Raw genomic sequence first — 19,309 nt, 5'->3', positions numbered from 1 at the left:
ATTTCTTTCAATAACATCCTAATTTATAGCATTTTCTAGTCTTTCCCACATTTGTGTGTTTTCACATGTGTCAGTATACATGTATAGAAACTTAATTCCTTTATCCTTGTAAAAAAATTCTGGGGATTTCTAAAGACACATTTCCATCTTGTACCTATCTTTTCATTTAGATTCACTCATGTTAGGCTATCTGAGATTTTGTTTTCTTGACTCCAGTCTTACATTTCCCCTTTGGCAGTGGGAAAACTGTGAGTCACTGTGTGTTTCATTTCATGTATAAATCTATGCCTTTCTAAAGCATAATTATTAAAAAATATTTTTAAGTAAAACTGCAAGCAATTATGTCCTGTTACGATCTTTGGAGAAATGTTTTGAGTTTAAGAACTAAATTGCTTCAGCTTTGTCAGGCAACTGCTGATATTAATATTTGAGCCTGTGTAGATCATTGATAGATTATCTTCCTGTAGAGGGAAAGTTTGAGTGTCATGGTTCGTAAACCAAGGGCATCAAAATAATATTTTGAAATATACTGGAAGTGGTAAAGATTATCTGTGCTTCAGAAAATCCCATGCCATGTGAAGCATGTAAGAAGCAGTCAAGGTTTAAATTGCCAACAGCTCCACATTCTCAAATGTGCCGACTTATAATCATAAATAATCTCAGAAATAAATTGTGCTCATGCACCTTATCAGATAAAATATTTTTAATCCTTTTTTTGCATACATTTTAGGGTTAAAATGTCCTCTTGCAAAGCAGAAATGTTTTTCTGTCTTGGGAAAAAGAAAAACATTAGATTTAAAAGTATCTATATGCTGTTCAGATCAAAGTCTGCTGCTGTTGATCATCTTTTATTTTTTTTTAAATTAGGACATTTATTTTAAAAATTGATTCAATGCAAAGTTCATCTGCCTGTATCCAAGGTTTAGCAGTGAATTTAAAAAAATGTGAGGGGCATCAAAGTGCTATTATTTTGTATGACACAATAGCAAACAAAATCACCAAAAACTTATTCATATGAGTGACACTTAGAGGATGGTATTCTACCTGTGTAAAACTGCAGTGGTAGTTTTAAAGCTTTTGTGTTCTCTTCAAAATAAATTATGGTATGTATATTTCCTTCTAACTTTAAGGCCCAGAAAAGGCCTTGCTTTGTCTCTAGAGAGACAATATTAGCAAAAAAGCTAAGGTTCACAGCAATTTGGTGGCCAGATTGTTCTGTTTTTAATGATTTTTGTTCTTCCTTGTCAGTGTAGCATAGCCAGAACCTCTCACTTATTATTTACAGAGCACAATTTGGATTGCATCAAAGAGAGCTTCCACTCATCAAGCTGTTTCCTGGTATTAATTTAGCTCTTCCTCCCTACATCTCTAGCTAAATCATGTTTCCATAGAGTTTAAACTAAGTCTGGAAATAAGTAAAAAAAAGCCCTGAGACTTGAGGTGATAGATTTTAATTTGTCTCTGTAAATACAAGATCTACCTGAACACAGAAGGGCAATGCAAGAAGGCTTACAGATTTTTGTTGATATATGTGTCCCAGGGGACTGAGTTTGAAAAGAAACCTTGTCCAGCAGTAGAGAGTTCAGTTTTAAGGTGGATGGCTTGGGAAAAGTGGGGTTTGGGAAGGGGCAGTGTTCTGCTTACCAGTGTCAAAGGCTGAGCAGGTTGAAGGGCAGATGGGACTGGAAGGAAGTTTCAGCAGTCTTTGAATATTCTGTGTTACTCTTTGTGTACTGACTGATGGCCTCTAAGTCACTTTTATACACAAAATAAAAGACTGAAAAAGTCATTGACCAAGTGGATACTCCAGGTTCTCAGAGATTGGATTGCAGCCTGCTAGAAGATAAATCTCATACCAACACATCCAAAGTTCCCAGGTTTCTGGGAGGCAATTTCACAACAGTCTCAGGCAGATCTCAAATGATCCTACCACTGAATACAACTGATTTTTCATATGACAAAAAACATAGTTTTGATGGATATTGTGGGTGTCTTGTGTATAGGTATGGGAGCAGACTGCTGGGCCCTGTTTATGAGGTTTCAGCTGCATTAGGCAGAAAATAAGCTAATTATTCTACTAAGCTACTCTACATTCTTACACGAAGAAACTGCATTTATTCAAGTATTACACTGATAGACACTTTAGGAGGAGCCTAATGAATTGTTTGAATCCTGAGATAAGTATGTAATTCTTGTAACTTTTGTAATAGTGCCTAAGATATTATTATATGTGATTAAAACTGTACATGGCCTTTTTTAAATGCTTAGACTTACTTTCTATTTTTAAGAGGAATGGAAACTGTCTTCCAGCTAGCCAGGCAGATTTCTAGTAAATCTTCTGTGACTCTGTGTTGGTCATATAGCTATCTATTTTTTCATCCTAACCAAAAACCTACTCTTCAACTTATTGTCAAAGTCCTCATAAAAATATCAGTGTGTAAAACATATCCTTTGCAGATCTTGAACAATTGTATTATTCAACAAATGGTACAAGATACTGAAGTAAATACTCTCCTTAGATTTTTTTAGCTTGCTTATCTCATTATTTGCAAGAATTTTATAGGAAAATGCAAAGGCTGTACAGCTTCATTCTCATATTCACTCTATGAAAAATACAAGCAAAGAACATATTTTTTTATTTTGGAACATCTTCTACAACTTAAAATTATTATGATTAAGATAAAAACCAACCCTACGTGAAAAATTCTGTATTTATTTTTCCTAAAGTTACCTAATTTTTTTTAAGAAACAGGCAGTATGCTATTACACAGAGGTTGAAAATTATTCCTACCACACAACTTTTACTCAGCTTGTATCTGGTACAAGTAATTCCACTTTTTTTTTCCTTTATTACTTGCAGTGCAAGGAATCAAAGAAAAATATACCAATATGTGTTGCAAGATATTCCTCAGTCAATATATTTGTGAATAACTAGACAAACAGTGTCCACTGCTGGCAAATCAGATAATTGCACTGCACATTAAGGAGATATGACTTTGAAAGGCTTTGACGAGTTGAACCTTAACTGTCAGATATTTTGTATTGACTTTGTAAGACTGGTTGTAAAATCAGGTCACTATATTAGAAGCATTCATGCTATTACCACGAATAATGAATGCTATAATATTTGAACCAACATCCAGGAATATCACCACAGTACTATGAGCAGGTACTGCAATTTTTTCAGGATTTAAAAATAATTCATTATATTCCATCTATCATGTCTACAGAATAAATAAAAGATAGCAAAAATCTATTTTTTTCTTTATGTTCTAGATCATATAAGTAACAAGATGGGCAAGTAGAAATTCTTAAATTCATTTTTTTCTCTTTAGGTCAAAGCATTCATTACTGATTTTGTTAGGTTTCTTTAGAGACAAAGAAGTATAGAAGAAATCAGTGTTTCTGTTTTGAAAGAAGTAAAATGGAAATGCTAATACAGAAAGTTGCTGACACAGCAAGTTTCAACTGCTGTTCAGCTAGAGCTGAATTAAACTGATTATCAAAGAGAGAAGAGAAGGCTGATATCTAAAAAATTTCCTCCTGGCCTTATTTTTCTTTGTAATAGATAATATTAGTTTGCATCTTTTGCTTAATGATAGTGTGTTAATGCAAATAAAATCTTTTCATCAAAGAAAATAATATAGAGTGAAAGAAACATTGAGGGGGAGAAAGAAAAAATCTGTTTCTATGCTAATATAAACAAATATTAGCTTGTCAGATACTTCTGAAAATCTAGACTAAAAAGAAGTTAGCCATACTTGGTTTTCAGAGATTTATGGCTATCATTAATTTATTGCATTCAATAAAAGTATTAGAAAGTGCACAGAATTTTCTGTTTGTTTGGAAAGGAGAACAGAGTATGGGACTTTTTTCAGAGGATATTGATTGTGTTTGAATCCCAAAGGAAGGGACATGTCTATGTGATTAGATCTGAGAGAGGATCAAGGCTTACCCTTTGGATGAATGTGGCATTATCCAGAATCATTCTATATCTACGTTTTCTCCCTTCAGTACCCAGAGAAATGCTGTATGACCTTCTCTCTTGAACAAGAAAAGAATGAGATGCTAGTTTTCATTTTGATTTATTTTTCCTAATAAATGTCTTGAAAATATTATCAGAGGGATTGCAAAGCAAAAATTATTCAAAAATAAATGGTAGAATAATTCCAAACAAAGATAACCATCTGAAAGTTATTTTGTGAAATTAATCACATTGCCAATTTTAGGTCACACAGGAGAAAATAAGACCATTTTTTCCCTATATTATTTGGCAGGGAATATTTCTCATGCTTTCTTCCAAGAAACAAAGTGGCATTGTAGATGTGTTTGTGTGTGCATGTGTGCAGTCAAGCGCATAGGCAGACATGCTCCACTTTTTACTGTCACTGGTAAAAATCACTTTTTATACTTATAAGATTATTAGATGTATTTTGAGGGGAATCATCCTTCTGCTTCTCAAGATAGCAGTTTATGTACATCTCTGCTCACGCTATCTTTTCTGTTTGGTATTTTATTTTAATGGATGTAAAGTAGTTCTTCTCCTCAACCTCTGTGAGATGGTCAAAATCCAACATCTTCCTTGTTCTAAGGGTTCAGAAATATTGCATTTTTTTTCTCATATTGACATGTGTTTTTCTGTTCCTTCCAAGGGAAGCAAGTAATCCATTTGTAAGTGTGTTCTAGGTGCGGGAAATCCTCATTGGAGAGTATAATGAAACAGGTACAGCAGCTTACATGCTCTGCCAGCTGTACTAACTCCAGAGCAAATTCACTGCAGAGAGTGATTTTCTTAGGAACAGTGTTTCCTTTGTTTCTGTAGAACAAAATTAAGCAGACTCATCTTATAGGGACTTTCAGTTACTCAAGAGAATAACAGCAAAGTCTGTTGCATGTTTCAGAAGTCAGGCAAAGCAGACAAGTCCTGCTGCGGCCAGATAAGTAAATGCAACAGATGTTTGGCTTAAGCTGTGCATATTAATGAAGAGGCTCTCCATGCTGTTTTTAGGACTCTAAATCTTAAACTGCTCCCTGCAGCTGTGTGGACTAAAGATGGGGGGGGTGGTGTTTATGTTTGTTTTTCTTTCTGGCTTTTCTGGCTTGTGTCACCAAAACCTTGTTTGAAGCAGTCTTGTGGCAGATCTGCTATTAGCTTCGGTACGAACAATATTAATGATAATGTTTATCTGTTATTAGTTATTTTGAACCCCTCTTCATAGAGATTATTTCATTTTTAAAGGTAAAATCTTACATATGCCACTGCAGAAACCACCATGTATTTAATTTTTAATTACTTTTTTGGATTATACACTGAAAGTGATCTTGATTCTTTTTTTTTTTTTTTTTTTTTTTTTTTAGCTCTTCTTCCTTCACTGTTGTTAGCTGTTCAAAAGAGACTTACTGGGTTTAAGTTTTGACCCTGGGAGAGCTATTTTGGAATCCTCATATGATCTGTGCTCTGTTCAGATACTCTTGTCAACACAGCTGGTTTCTTTTGTTCACCTGGTCTCAAAAGAAGTGGCATCAGAAGTAGAAGATAGATAGAGTGAAAAACAGGAAGAGTCATAAAAGATGTCACAGGAGCTTTGTTAAAAGTTAGCAGCTGTAATCATGCATCTTATCTGGCTGAATGATCAATTGTTAAAAATAGTGTTAAGAATCTTCATCCACCTTTTTCCGCTGTTGAAGGATGAAGAGTTAGCCTTGAATTAAACAATGAAGTTCTGAAAGAAAGCAGGCATTTTTCCTGACACAGGACTATTCATGAAACTCATTACTGCAGGATGATCAGTGCAATTTAGCATTAGACAGGGAAGGGGGACAGCAAAGTCAGAAAAAGCAAAAGCAAACCCAAGCAATCTAAGAATTATGTAATATCAAAAGAGTAAGCCAGTATCTAGTGTAGAGGTACACAGTCCTTTGAGATACAGATGTATCTCAAGAAATATATGAAAGAAATTAATGAAATATGTGAAGGAAGTGAATGGTCAATGCAGAAGAAATTGCACATGATGTGCTACAGGCAGCATCATAGGTATTATGGATTTGAGCAGTGTTATGGATTTGAATAGGATGTTTTGACAAACCACATAACCAGTCATCTAATGCTGGACTTCCTTTCATGGTGCATTAATTTATTCTCACATATACATTATAAAAAACATAAAGATATTATGTTTTAATGTTTTTTCTTGTGGGTTGGATACATAAGGTCAAATAAATCCAAAGCCTGTGAAGAAATTGGCTAAAGTACGTGCAGTCCTTTGAACAACATACTGGAAGCTTACTTTTGAACAGATTCACCTGACCTATTTAAACAAGTGACTCCATAGGACCTCTTATGTACTTAGTAAATTTTAATAGGCATGATTTTGGCTCCTTGAGCACATTGTGAATGCTGAGATTGAAAGCTGAGTTCTTTTGACATGAAGTGCGAAAGGACAGAAATCCAAATTCTGTGAAGCATATTATCATGTTTAATAAATTTTGATTTTAATTTTCTTCAAAGTCTAATCAATGAGCATCAAGGGTTCAGGGTGTTAAGGATTTTAAATTTCAGTGCTTCATAGTACATTGCCTTTTGAGAAATTACCAATAACTTATAAGGAGAATTATATCCAGATTAATAGACAAGAACATATAAAACTGACTTTATTTAAACAGTTTACAGCTCATTGCACAAACACAACATATTAGTCTTCTTACAAACATGGAATGCACATAAACTATTTTAAAAGGTAGCTCTTATCTATGTTTTCATATGTTCACACTGGTCTGCTCATGAAAAATGTTGTCTTTTAAGCTGTCAAATGTTTTTCTAGCTTATTCAGTTTTGTTCAATTAAACACTCACCAACCTATAGAATAAGTCATAGACTGAGTGTTTCACATTGTTCAAGTAATTATTTCTCTTGCTCCAGCTATTTCCCCCAAGAAAATTAAATCAAGAATTGAAAGTTACTGTTGCTTACCAACACCCATCCTCCCCCATATGTGCACTCTGTGTGCCTTGGGAAGATATCAGTTTGCAATTACATTAATAATCTTATTTGTGGGACTGTATCACATTTTCTTATGACATTTGGAGGAATGGAGGGGTCTTAGTATGTACATTTAACTTAGACATTTTAATTATGGTCCACCAAAACTACCAGCAACTTTCACTATTTTTTTAATCAGAAGCAGCAAATCAGAATCACAACTTCAGATGGAAACAGACCTTTGGCAATCAGTCTGCAGTCTGATCAGAAGCACCTCATGGCTGATTAAAAAAACCCATCACAATTTAGAAACAAGTAATTTTCCCACTCCTGAAATGTCTCTTCTTGGAATAATAAATTTTCCCTGTGGTCTAGATGTACTTTTATGCCTTTATACCTTTCAGTTTTTAGGCCTAAGTTGGTACTTTTACCCCTAGACCATACTTTCTATTTTGAGTGGTATAGAAGTAAGGTGCTGATACTTTTACTACCATAGAACACAAGATCTTCCAAAGGAAAAAAACCCAAATATTTTCAAAGACACAAAGCACTCTTCAACTCTGTAGAGTCTGAAAGAGCATCTAAATTCACTATAGTTTATTAATGACTTCTAGAATGTAAGCTGACTTTACCTCATCATCTTCTAGTGTATTTAATTGGACAAGTGAGCTTTGTGTGCCTTACTCTTTGCAAGCAAATACAATAAAAACTTCACCACAGATCATGAAACTTAAAAGTATCTAGTAGTAATGTAATAGTCTGATATTTTACACTTGTAGAAAACATATGCTTGATCTATTTTGGCAAATATGAAGATATATGCCAAATATCTTCGGCCTTTATTTCATTTATTTTGGTTCAGTTTTGATATCAAGAATGGGTTTTGGGAGGAGAAAATATGTGTGGAGTGTGTGCACATGGCTACATACCTGTAGAAAGATATTTTTGTTTATATTGAAATGGCTTATGAAAGGAAGATCTCTGTAGTTTCCGTGACTGCACTGAACAAATATTACTCTGAAGCTTGTAACATTATCCAAGTTATTGCAAAATATATAATGTTAAAAAAAAAAAAAAAAAAAAAAAAAGAAAAAGAAAAGACCCCACAGCCCATAATGTGTAAAGATGACATTTTAAGTTCTATAAATTTCATAGCTTATGGATCTAGGTTAGGATAGACTATGAAGCATTGAATAGTATTTTTCCTAGTGGAATTTCTTATAAAAGCATTTTATTTATCTCTAGTTGATGCACATACACAAATATCAATGGCGTATATTTTAATATTGAACTTTGATGCCTGAAAAGGTCACATTGAAATTTACAGATAATTCAGCTAATTCAGCTAATTTTCAGCTAATTTTGTTAAATTAGCTGAATGGAATATGGTTTGTTCACAGTAACACAGAAAAAAAATAGGGATTAATAATGTTTCATACCCTAACATAGAATAAAACAAGTATTTTATATACACTTTATATTAATTGAATTTTTACTCTAAAATTCATCCAAGAAAGAAATTTTATAGATTCTATAATATTTTTTAGAAAATTCCTGAAATACATAATTAATTACCAGTTAGAAATGAACAGATGGGAGAATAGAAACACTGAAAATCTTTTCTCCCCCTCTTTGGCTTTTAATCATGTGTTTTCATAACCAGAGATTTATTAATCAGAAATAAAACTCTGTTTTAATGTAGAAAATGTCATAACTAAGATACATCCATTTGTCCTAAATGCATATTCTCACGCTGTTTCTAGTCTTTAAGGTAACTCATATGTTCATACTTGTACAATCCATCTGTTAGCAGAACCTTCGCTTTGACTAGAATTGCACAACATTTTATCACAGGTTAGGACACCAGATGGCTCTCTTGAGTTTTCTTTGTAAAACCCCAAGCTGTAAACAACTGCTCTGCATTTCTGAGATGTGAGTACAAAGCTATTTTTTCTTTCTTGTTTTTTTTTGATCTCTGGAGTAGGAAACACATTTTCTCTTTGTCTGTAAGCATACCACCCATCTTCACTCTCTCTCTTGCTTTTCTTTGCCATCACCCTGAGCATCGTGTTGTTGAGAAATGTCAGTGTGTTTTGGCAATGGCCCAGTATCTGAAGGAAAATAAAAAGGAACAATAGTAGTAGATAGTATATAATGCATAGCATCGTCGGATACTATAAAGAGGAACTCGGGACCCACACCTTTTTGTACAGAGTTCCTCATGCAAATGTTAGAGTTGTGTGTGCATCATACCTGCATTCCTGAGAAAATGAGAGAGAGTGGGTGGTTGGCCTCTATTCCACTCTACTCCCTCTCATTCATTCCTTTGTTTGGAGCCAGCAGCCAAGTCGATCTGACTTTGGGCTGTGTCCCTGTCCCCCGCGGTGGGCGCTGCCCCGCTGTCCGTGGTGCTGCAGGCGGGAGCAGACCGGGACAGGACAGGGACCAGGGCAGGGACAGCCCCATGGGGCGGCTCTCGGAGGAGCGCTTCCCGCTTGAGGGCTCTTCAGCAAGGCCACTCCTTGTCCACTTTTGAGAGGGAAGAAAAAAGAAAGCAGTATGCAAAAATACTACTCTGAAATTTATTTTTTTTTAATAACCACCTCTCTAATTGCATTAGTTAAGGCAATTGTAACCGTTGTAAGGAAATTGCTGCTCTGTAAAAATTGCCAGATAGAAAATCCAATGAGTCTTAGCTGAATCTCTTTAGAGACACTTTTAAATAGAATTAAAATGTATTATCCAGATCCGATTGTGCATGTTCTGTTCCTAGTTGGTCTAGTATTAATACAAAATCCCTGTATACTGGAGTTCCCACCATACACTTTTGCCCTCTGTATAAAAATAGCACTTCGTAGATTAAAGGATTTAGTGGGAAAATGGTCAATATCAAAGAAGCTGAAGCCTCTGCTGAAACAAGAACCTGTTCTTACATATTAGGTTTTGTATTGCAAAGCAGTGAATTTTTCTGGATGGATATTTACACTTCCAAGCCTGTTAAAAAAAAAAAAAAAAAAAAAAAAAAAAAAAAAAAAAAAAAAAAAAAAAAAAAACAACAAACAAACAAACAAAAACCACCAAAAAAAAAAACCCAAAAAACTCCCACAAAACCATATAATAAGAGATTAGAGTACTGTGAAAACAGTATAAAAATAGGTATGATACGATAATTGCCTGTGCAAGCATCTGCCCTTCTTTATAGGCTAACTTCATATTTTTCTGTGTAGCTGCTTGTTTCCGTCCTCTGCTTTCCTCTGGCTAGCTACAACTTCAGGAAGTTTCGCCATTAGGCTTGCAGAAAGTAAATCCGAAAAACTTTGGGCCATTGTTTGAAAAGGGAGAGGAGCCAGCAGGAAAAGATGAAAGGAAAGAAGTGAGATGTCTTATTTTACATGGTATTTACTATTTGCAGTGCCTTGTGAACTTCTCAGGGCAGATACTTCTTAGGTGTTCTGTGTCTAGTGAGCTTGGCTGGTGCTTCCTTAAGTGCTCCAAGCCATAGCCTATAATTTTACACGGTGCTGGTGATCAGTAAATCCACCTGCTGTGTCTGTTTGTGGCTGCCCCATCCCTTTGGTATTTGGGCTGAAGGTCCCCTCAGCCCCGTAGGTGTGCTTCTTCTTCACGGCTCCAAAGCCTTCCCGTGCGGCAGAGCCCCGTCTCCCTGCAGCCTTCACCTCCTGCTCGGTGGGTTCCTGGGATGCGGTCCGAGGAGGGGCGGGCGGGCGCTCCTGCCCGGCTGCGGGCGGGCTGGCCGGCGGAGGGGCTGCCCGGGGCTGCGTGTCCCTGGCGGAACGCGGCGTCGCCTCGCCCGCCTGCCCTGTCCCCACGGCTTCCCTGCCTGCGGACGGGGACAGGGGCCGGTGTCACCGCTGGGGGCGGCTGGCAGGGAGCCGCTGCCGGGGAGCTGGAGAGAGGGTGCGTGCGAGGGATCCTCGGTGTGCCGGGGCGGGAGAAGGAGAGCGGGGAGGGCCATACGCCCCTCCGGCAGCGCGCAGGGCCCTTCTTCTTCCCCCGGGAAGAGAGCCCCGCACGAAGCCGCCCGTAAACCTAACGGGGGGCAGAGGCAGCTGGCGGCGGATCGACCGGGAACCTCCCGGTTCCCACCAGAAAACCACATCAGCATCACCCCGTCCCTCCGCCTCTCTCCCCCTGTGCCTTTTTCTTCTGCCTTTTCCCATTCCTCCTCCTCCACTGCTTGCACCCTCGCCGCCCCTCGCCTTGGGGAGGACAAAAAAAGCTCCAGCGGTGCGTGCCTCTGTGTGTGTGTGTGTGTGTGTGCGTGTGTGTGTGTGTGTGCGTGTGTAGGGGAGGCTGGAGCGGGGTGGGACCGAGGAGCCGTGATTACAGCTCTCCCCGGAGCAGAAGATTGCTCTCTCCAGATGCTGATTTCTGAAGCACTTGGCAATCATCAGGCGGGAGCCGGGAAGAGGCGGCGGTAGCCGCCCCGGCCGTGGCGATGGCAGCGACGGGCGAGCGGGCGGCGGCGGCTCGGGGCTGAGGGGCAGCCCCGGGAGGCGAGGCTGCCTGGCGGACCCGACCCGACCCGACCCGATCGACCCGACCGGAGCCGAGCGGGCGCGGCTCTGCCCCGAGTCCCGCACGCTCCGCTCCGCCAGCCCGCCCGCAGCCCCCTGCCCGAGCGGGAGCCCCTGCGCCGGGACACGGCGGGGGGACGGCGGGGCACCCATGCGGTGACCCTCGGCGGCGGCAGCTCCCGCCGGCCGCAGGGTGCGGGTGCCGCTCCGCAGCCGCGCCTCGGGCCGGAGCAGGCTCCCGCTCGCCCGCGCCCCCGGGGATGGGTTCCCGCCGGGGCTGAGCGCCTCGCCGCCTCCCTCCTCCCTGCCCGGCGTGGGCGAGCCGGCGAGCAGCCATGGCAGCGGCCATCGCCAGCGGCTTGATCCGCCAGAAGCGGCAGGCGAGGGAGCAGCACTGGGACCGGCCCTCGGCCAGCAGGAGGCGGAACAGCCCCAACAAGAACCGCGGGCTCTGCAATGGCAACCTGGTGGACATCTTCTCCAAGGTCCGCATCTTCGGGCTCAAGAAGCGGCGGTTGCGGCGCCAAGGTGCGTCCCTGTGGCCGGGCCCGCCCGCGGGCTCCCGGGGGGCGGGCGGGAGGGGGCAACCTGTGGCCAGAAACTTCCCGGGCCGGGCGCCGCCCTGCTCCTGCCAGCCGGCGGCTCCCGGCTCCCGGCTCCGCTCCCGGCGGCGGGCGAAGGGCTCCGCGGGCTGAGGAGGGCGGCAGCCTGCGGACCTTAGGTCGGGCTCCCCGGGGCCAGCCTTGCTGCCCGGCTGTCTGCGCCGAGGTCAGGGCAGGTGTGCTGGGGCAGGAAGGCTCCCGGAGAGCCCTGCCCGCCGCCCCGCGCCTCCCGTCTCGCTTGTGGTCCTCTCTGAAGGACAAAGAGCGCACAAGCGCTTTGGGTGTCCGATGTCCGGGCGCCGTCGGTCGGCAGCCCCTTCCCTGAGCCACCAATATGGTTTTGGCAGGTGCAGCCTGGCTGTAGTGAAGGGGTCCCGCTCCCACTGCTCGGTGATTTCCCAGTCAGCACGGTGAGGGGTGAGGCGCAGCCGGCAGATGTGGGAGAGCTTCTCGGCATCCCTGTGGGTGCCCAGGTCCACCTGCCTGTTGCCCGTTCCCAGCCAGGGCCTTGCCATGCAGACCAGCAGGTTTTGCAGGCAGTTCTTCTTCAGGGTAAATTGAGAGGGAGTCAACGGAGAAAACCTGGTACCTTGGTGATTGCATTCTATCCAGTACTTTGTATTAGAACCCAATAAATAAAAGGGGTAAAATGGTGCTGCAGTGACTTCTCTAATATATTTTTTTATAATTTTGTGATATTCAACAGCATTCAGAAATGGTAATGACTTTCTCTATGTCCTTAGGAAACAAGTCGTTTTATAACAAAAGGCTTAAATTGGGAAGAGTGAAAGTGTTAAGTATCACTTGGAACATGGCTAATACCTACCAGTCAACGATAAAATACCCTCTGTTACATTACACAGAATGCCACCATGTGTTGTGGTTTGGTATGTATACTACAGCTCCTCTTTAGGTTGGGTTGGAAGATCATTTTAAGCATAATCAGGGAACTGTCCTGATGCTTCCTCCTTCTTTTCCATGGCTCACATTTGAAAAAGCATAAATCAATAAAATGCACAGAGTTTTATTTTTACATGGCTTTCTTGCAGTAAAATTATTTATTGTAACTCCTAATACAAGCCAAATCTTGCCATTTTTAGATAGGACAGGGATATACTGAAGATGAACAGGAAAATGTCAGCAAAATTTATGGTGACTTTTTTTAAAAGCAGTCTGTATGTGCTTTAAAAGAGTAGAGTATCTGGTTCATGATGGTGGATTTTTTCATAAGTGATACTCTTCAGGAAAACAAGTTTAGGGAAATTTGCTAACTGAGCAATTGTGCTTGACCACCTGTGCAGTCTTGTTTGGGGGAAAACTCTGTATTTGACAATATTACCGTCTGAAGAAGATTTGTCTTCCTTGCAGCACTGAGATGCCAAACATTTTTTTTAGGTGAGAAGGGGCTTTAAAGATACTTTTGAATTCATCCTTTTTCATTCATTCATTTTTCATAAGGCACTTTGTCACATTCTTGAAGAAGAGAACTGAATTAGAACATAACTCTGCTGTTAACCAGTACCAGTGACACAGAACATATCAGCAAGAATAATCAGAACAAGGGCTGTTCACCAGTAAAATCTGCAGTATCAGACCCCTAAGTTTATTTTCCTTCATGATGAGACATGGTGATATTTATCCACTGGTTTACATTAAGGTGTCAGAATTACTGCTCATCTGTAAGAATTCCAGCTGAAAAAAAATCATAGCTTTCACTATCTATGTTCCTGATGCACAAAGTGATACACGGAATACCTGTGGATTCAAAGTTGCATTCTATGTAAGAGAGAATCTGAAGAAACGATCAAGCTGAAGTCATTACTTAAGCATCTTATACAGGATAGCTTTGAGTGAATTATCATTCATGAAAAAACCCAAACAAACCACATTTTATAAGGCTGATTGCTTTAAAATGCATTATAAGAGTTACAAAATGAACATTTATCAGAGTCTGGTTTTAGTTTTTCTAAACTGAGTTAAATGACCAATGAATTTGTCACTGAAATCATGCTGTCAAATCCATTTAAAGAAGTCTTTGCTAAGCAAAATAGGATGAATTTCAAAACATCTGTTGTCAGAAAGGTGCTATGGGATTTTGACAAATAAACCTTGTGTAAGTGATACAGTGTCACAAGAGCATTGTGAAAAATGAGCTAATCGAGATGTGACAAACCATCTGTAGCATTCTCATACAATTCAGTGGAAGAGTAGAATTACATGTAATTTTTTTAATGTAGAGCAGTAAAAGCAAAACTCTTTTTCTTGTAATAAAGAAGTGTTTTGCTTTGCACTTACATATGAAAAATAACTGTCTTCCCATCTTTGAAACAGTCAGGCAGCATAAACTAGTGATGATGCTTTTTAAATAAAAATACACATTTAAACTTGTACATATATGCATATGTGAATTAGGTGAATAGATATACACAGTATATGCACACATACCAACGTGTCAGCAAACTTAAAAAATATTCTTAATTTTTAAATTCTTTAAAAATGCCTATTAGTACTGTTCTTGTTTATTGGGACTTATGTTAGAAAAAAATGAAGTTATTATGAATGCATAAAATGCTTCAATCGTGTGTACCCTGAGGATTTTTTTTTCTGTCATTGTGACAAATTCTCCGTTCATGGTCCTTCCTTTAGGGGCATACTAAAATATCAACAGAAGTGTGCTTTGGGAGACTAACATTTAGGAATGGTAGCATTAAAGATACTTCCTCTCAGTGAGGACCTCACTCAGAATGCAGAGTAATATTTGTATTTACTTATATATTGGCTGTAATGATAGATGCCATGGTAGTTTAAAACAGCCTTTCTAAGACTTTGATTGATGAATTAAACTGCCAAAGTGATTTCTGTGGGAGACTTGTCTGCCAATCTGAGTGGATGAAACCATTTTCATGTACTGAAGATCTTTGAATCATACTGTTAGTATTATGATATTTCAAATTTATTTAATTTTTATTTAATTCTACCTGTTACCTGATGAACAAATCACTGTAATTAATTTCTGAATAACTATGAAGCCAAGATCTTGCCTATCTGATGCCAGACATCAATCAATTTTGAATCATCCTCTCTTGCATTGCAGGTTGTTTACTTATAATAGTTTAATTTATGTTAATATAATCACAAATGGGAGAATTGACAGATATTTTGTTTTCATGTGAAATAACCTTATCTAACCTGGGGCTACACAATAAAAAGAAGAAAATAAATGTCACTTCACCTCATACATCTACAAAGCACAGAGATTAAAACATACGCTTTTGTCACTGGTGCAAATTCAAAGTTCTTAGCCTGTATTTTCATCTACATATCTAGCTGCTTTGCTAATCTGAAGAATCTTCATTTGGTTAATTAGGTCCCTTGGGAGTATTCTACTGAAAAATATTCAACATTTAAATGTATTAAAAACCAAGTGTGATGTTTACTGTTTCTGTGTGCTAATACCACATTAAGACTTCTAAATTTATACATAGAGTGTATGAATTTTGGGATGGATTGGCCCCTGATTTTGTACATTAATATTTATAACAAAGAGAATCCTAGGGAACACGTTCAGAAAATGCACTGATTAGATTTTACTGCATCCACAAAGGTAATTTAATTCTCTAAAGAAAGCATTTTTGGAAAATTCATCAGTAGATCAGCTAATGTTATTTGGCAGATGTGGGAGTGGCCCATAATTTCAGATATAAGATAATTCCCAATATACACAATGCCCTAAGTAGTTTCTAGTTCTCCTACTTGTGGAATGAAGTGGAACTGGAATGGAGATCTGTGCTTGTGAGTGTTCATGACTTGTTTCCTAAAGCCTAAGGAACCACATGGACTCCCACCAGTAAGCTCCAGCACTGGATTATCTGCCTTGCTCAAAGTTTCACCAGACCAAAACACCTGTCTGTGCTTTCCTATGAGATTGTCCTCAGAAATAATTCTTCTTGGCAGTTCACTAAAGTCCACTGCTCCTGCATTGTCTGGGTGCTAGGCTGTCTGTTTGTCAGGGTGTTGAACTGATGTTGCTTGTTTTTCATTACTTGTCTTCAAATGAAATAGATTAACCCACAACCCTTTTGGAAGTATAAACATAGTTTTAAAGGTCAATATAAGAAAACATTATTTTTTTTCCTTCGTTGTTGTTAACCTGTTCACAGGACTGCAAGATAATCAAAACCTGAAACTGTGTAAATATGCTATATTTAATGTAAAACATTCTAATCATGCTTAAAAATATTTTTGAAAGCATGACTTTCTAGACTCAATCTCAGGCTTTCTTTCCTATGCATTCAATATTTCACGTAAACCCTTTCTTGCTAATGGAAGCTTTAAAAAGAAATACAGTAATGGGTGGGATGAAATTTTTATTCTAAACTGGTACTGGTAGCTCTAAATGTGATGAATGAGTTGGCTTTGAGAGCAAATGTGAAAAAATAGCTTGAAAATGGTAACATAATTTTAGGGGTTATTGATTTTTAGAAATATCTCAAACAAGGGTGATAGAATAGTGGGTATTTAATGTACAGATAGTGCTGTAGCAGTGTCATTTCAGAATATCTTTCATTGCTTTTAAATGTCTTCACTTAGTAATTGGCAATTTAACTCTTCATTAGAAAATGAACTTTTCAAGCTTGAGTGATCTTCTGGATCTCTAAAGTTCAGGCAGTTTCAGTCCACATATAGTCTTGTAAAGTATATCCTTTATTTTGTCTATTAAATGTATAGACAAATGTATAGACAATAAATCAATTATCTGATTATTGTAGCTATTAAAAGATTGCTATACAGGTGGTTTCTGATTCATGGTGACGTACCAATAGAAACGTTATAGGTGAGGTCAGGTTTCTATACTGTATTTAAAAACAAAATCCTGTCTTTAAACCATATATAATTTATTAACAGATGTAAATTTTTGTTGTTGCAGGCTCTGATTTGAATCACACAAAATCCAGAACTTAAAATTTGTTTTGAATGATGAGTTTTCCAGTCAGCAGCTACAAACAGAAGTAATTTGTTTCAATATTGAGATAAGACTCAAAAGGTTTATTGCAGAACATTTTTCTGTTGAAATCTTTTGATTTAGACTCCAAGTATAGTTTTGAAGATTCACAACTGTGGATCCCCATTTTTCATAATGGGTAAAGAGAGGTCTGTCTTACTTGGTCATGTGTGAGTTCCTTTCTGCGTTGGGCAAATATTTGAGTTAGTGACAGACAGGAAGATGTACTCTTAGTATGTAGTCTGTGCCATCAGCATTTTCTGACACCCTTTTTAGCTGGCACACTTTTGTTCTGAAGGGTTGTTCTTTATTATTATTATTATTATTATTATTATTATTATTATTATTATTATTATTACTATTATTGTTATAGCCAATCTTATGCTCTGTCATACACTGAGAGGCATGAAAATAGAAAAAATATTCTTATTCCATGGTAGAAAAGAATGAGAAAATTAATAAAGCTTTAAATTTCTTATACTATGGTTAAAAATCAGCAACATGCTTTCATTACATTGTAGACAGGAACGTTTCTGTACTTTAGGGGTTTGGTTTGTCATTTCAGTTATATACATAAGATTACCTGCTGTGGTCCAGTGTAGATATTCCAATTCATTTTCCTATGGGACTGAAAATTAGGGAACATACGCCTTCCTGGGGCCAAGGAAGAATCTAGCTGCTTTTGATTTAGGAATAAAAAAAGGAGAATTTTTGTAATTCAAAGGAAATCTAAGTATAAGACTAGAAAGATTAAATGGTAAAAGCTTCATATAAAATTTAGATAGATGGACTGTGTTGAAAAAAAAATTACAGAAACCTTGTTCCTACAAGGTTTTCAGGACTCCCGGTTTTTATGGTTGCCATTTTCTAGTGGTGAGTATAAGCTAATAAGCATGATATTGAATGTTCAGTCAGATTCTCATAAATCAAGCTAGAGTAAGGTGACTGAAATAGGAGTGTGAAGAGTATCTTTTTTCTGAGATATAAAGTATAATCCCTAGGATGTAACTAAATTAAACAATTGAATTACATCTGTGATCTTTATTCTAATCCCTTAAGCAGGTGCAGAACTTTTAAAAGGCATTGGAGTTACTGTGCTATAAAACTGCTATAAATTGAACCATGACTGGACACCTGATTGGCAGTAATCAGAAAAAATAAATTATTTAACTCAGCATTTAAAAAAACATTAAATCCAGCATTTTGCTTCGTGTATGAAGAACTGAGCTTTATAAAACAGAAGCACACAACCTATTATCTCTGGAGAAGTTAATTTTGAAAATATAGAAGTATAAACACCATCATTTACTATATTTTCCATTGCAAAACCTGCCTTTTCTACTTCATTTTGCAAATTCCAAGATGTAGCCAAGTTACTAAATGTAGCTACTCTTCCTTTAGTACTGTGACGCTTAGCCCCAGAAAGGATTTAGTTTTGGTTGTTAGATAGTTTTCAGGGTTTTTTGGGGAAAAACACGAAAAAAAAGGAAGGAAAGAAGGAAAAGAAGGAAAGAAGGAAAGGAAGGAAGGAAGGAAGGAAGGAAGGAAGGAAGGAAGGAAGGAAGGAAGGAAGGAAGGAAGGAAGGAAGGAAGGAAGGAAGGAAGGAAGGAAGGAAGGAAGGGAGGGAGGGAGGGAGGGAGGAGGAAGGAAGGAAGGAAGGAAGGAAGGAAGGAAGGAAGGAAGGAAGGAAGGAAGGAAGGAAGGAAGGAAGGAAGGAAGGAAGGAAGGAAGGAAGGAAGGAAGGAAGGAAGGAAGGAAGGAAGGAAGGAAGGAAGGAAGGAAGGAAGGAAGGAAGGAAGGAAGGAAGGAAATTAGTTTTAAATTACTCTGCATTTTAATGGTTCTTTTTACAGGTGAATATAAGCGGAATTTCATGTCCTAATGAAAAGGGACTTTTTGAGCCTCAAGGCATTTTTATTACTGAATTTCAAAGTCACTCAGCACACAGCAGATATGTCAGGCTTAAGAAAAGGTCAGCAGGTTTCTTTTCAGTAAAGATTCTTGTGGAATTATGAGCCTAGGGGTGGGAGCTGGAACCAGGGTCTCCCTTAATGCAATAATGTGTTATAAGTGTTTTTTGTTTGGTTTTAATAAGCATTTGCAGTCCCTGAGTAGTAGAGAGAGACTTCCTTACTTACCATTTAAAACTAGAGCAGTGGCTAGGGAGTTTTTTTAGTAAATTTAGTA

At 38.6% G+C, this 19,309-nt stretch overlaps 1 protein-coding gene across 3 annotated transcripts in view; it reads left to right on the top strand.

The window, feature by feature from the left end:
- FGF14 (fibroblast growth factor 14) overlaps positions 1-19,309 on the top strand; it is a 218,206-nt gene that overhangs the window by 83,371 nt on the left and 115,526 nt on the right. The window contains exons 1-2 of one of the 3 annotated variants that reach the window (XM_066313493.1): positions 11,853-12,031; positions 12,688-12,704. The exons of 1 other annotated variant lie outside the window; for it this stretch is intronic. In XM_066313493.1, the coding sequence (XP_066169590.1) occupies positions 11,853-12,031; positions 12,688-12,704 (196 nt within the window). Of the gene's footprint in view, positions 1-11,852; positions 12,046-12,687; positions 12,705-19,309 lie in introns of those variants that run through there. One more of the 3 variants, XM_066313492.1, reaches the window with a different exon arrangement.

Source organism: Sylvia atricapilla, chromosome 2 (assembly GCF_009819655.1).
Source record: "Sylvia atricapilla isolate bSylAtr1 chromosome 2, bSylAtr1.pri, whole genome shotgun sequence".
NCBI lineage: Eukaryota > Metazoa > Chordata > Aves > Passeriformes > Sylviidae > Sylvia > Sylvia atricapilla.
Note: the sequence above shows the minus strand (reverse complement) of the source record. Positions and strands in the feature narration are given on the sequence as shown.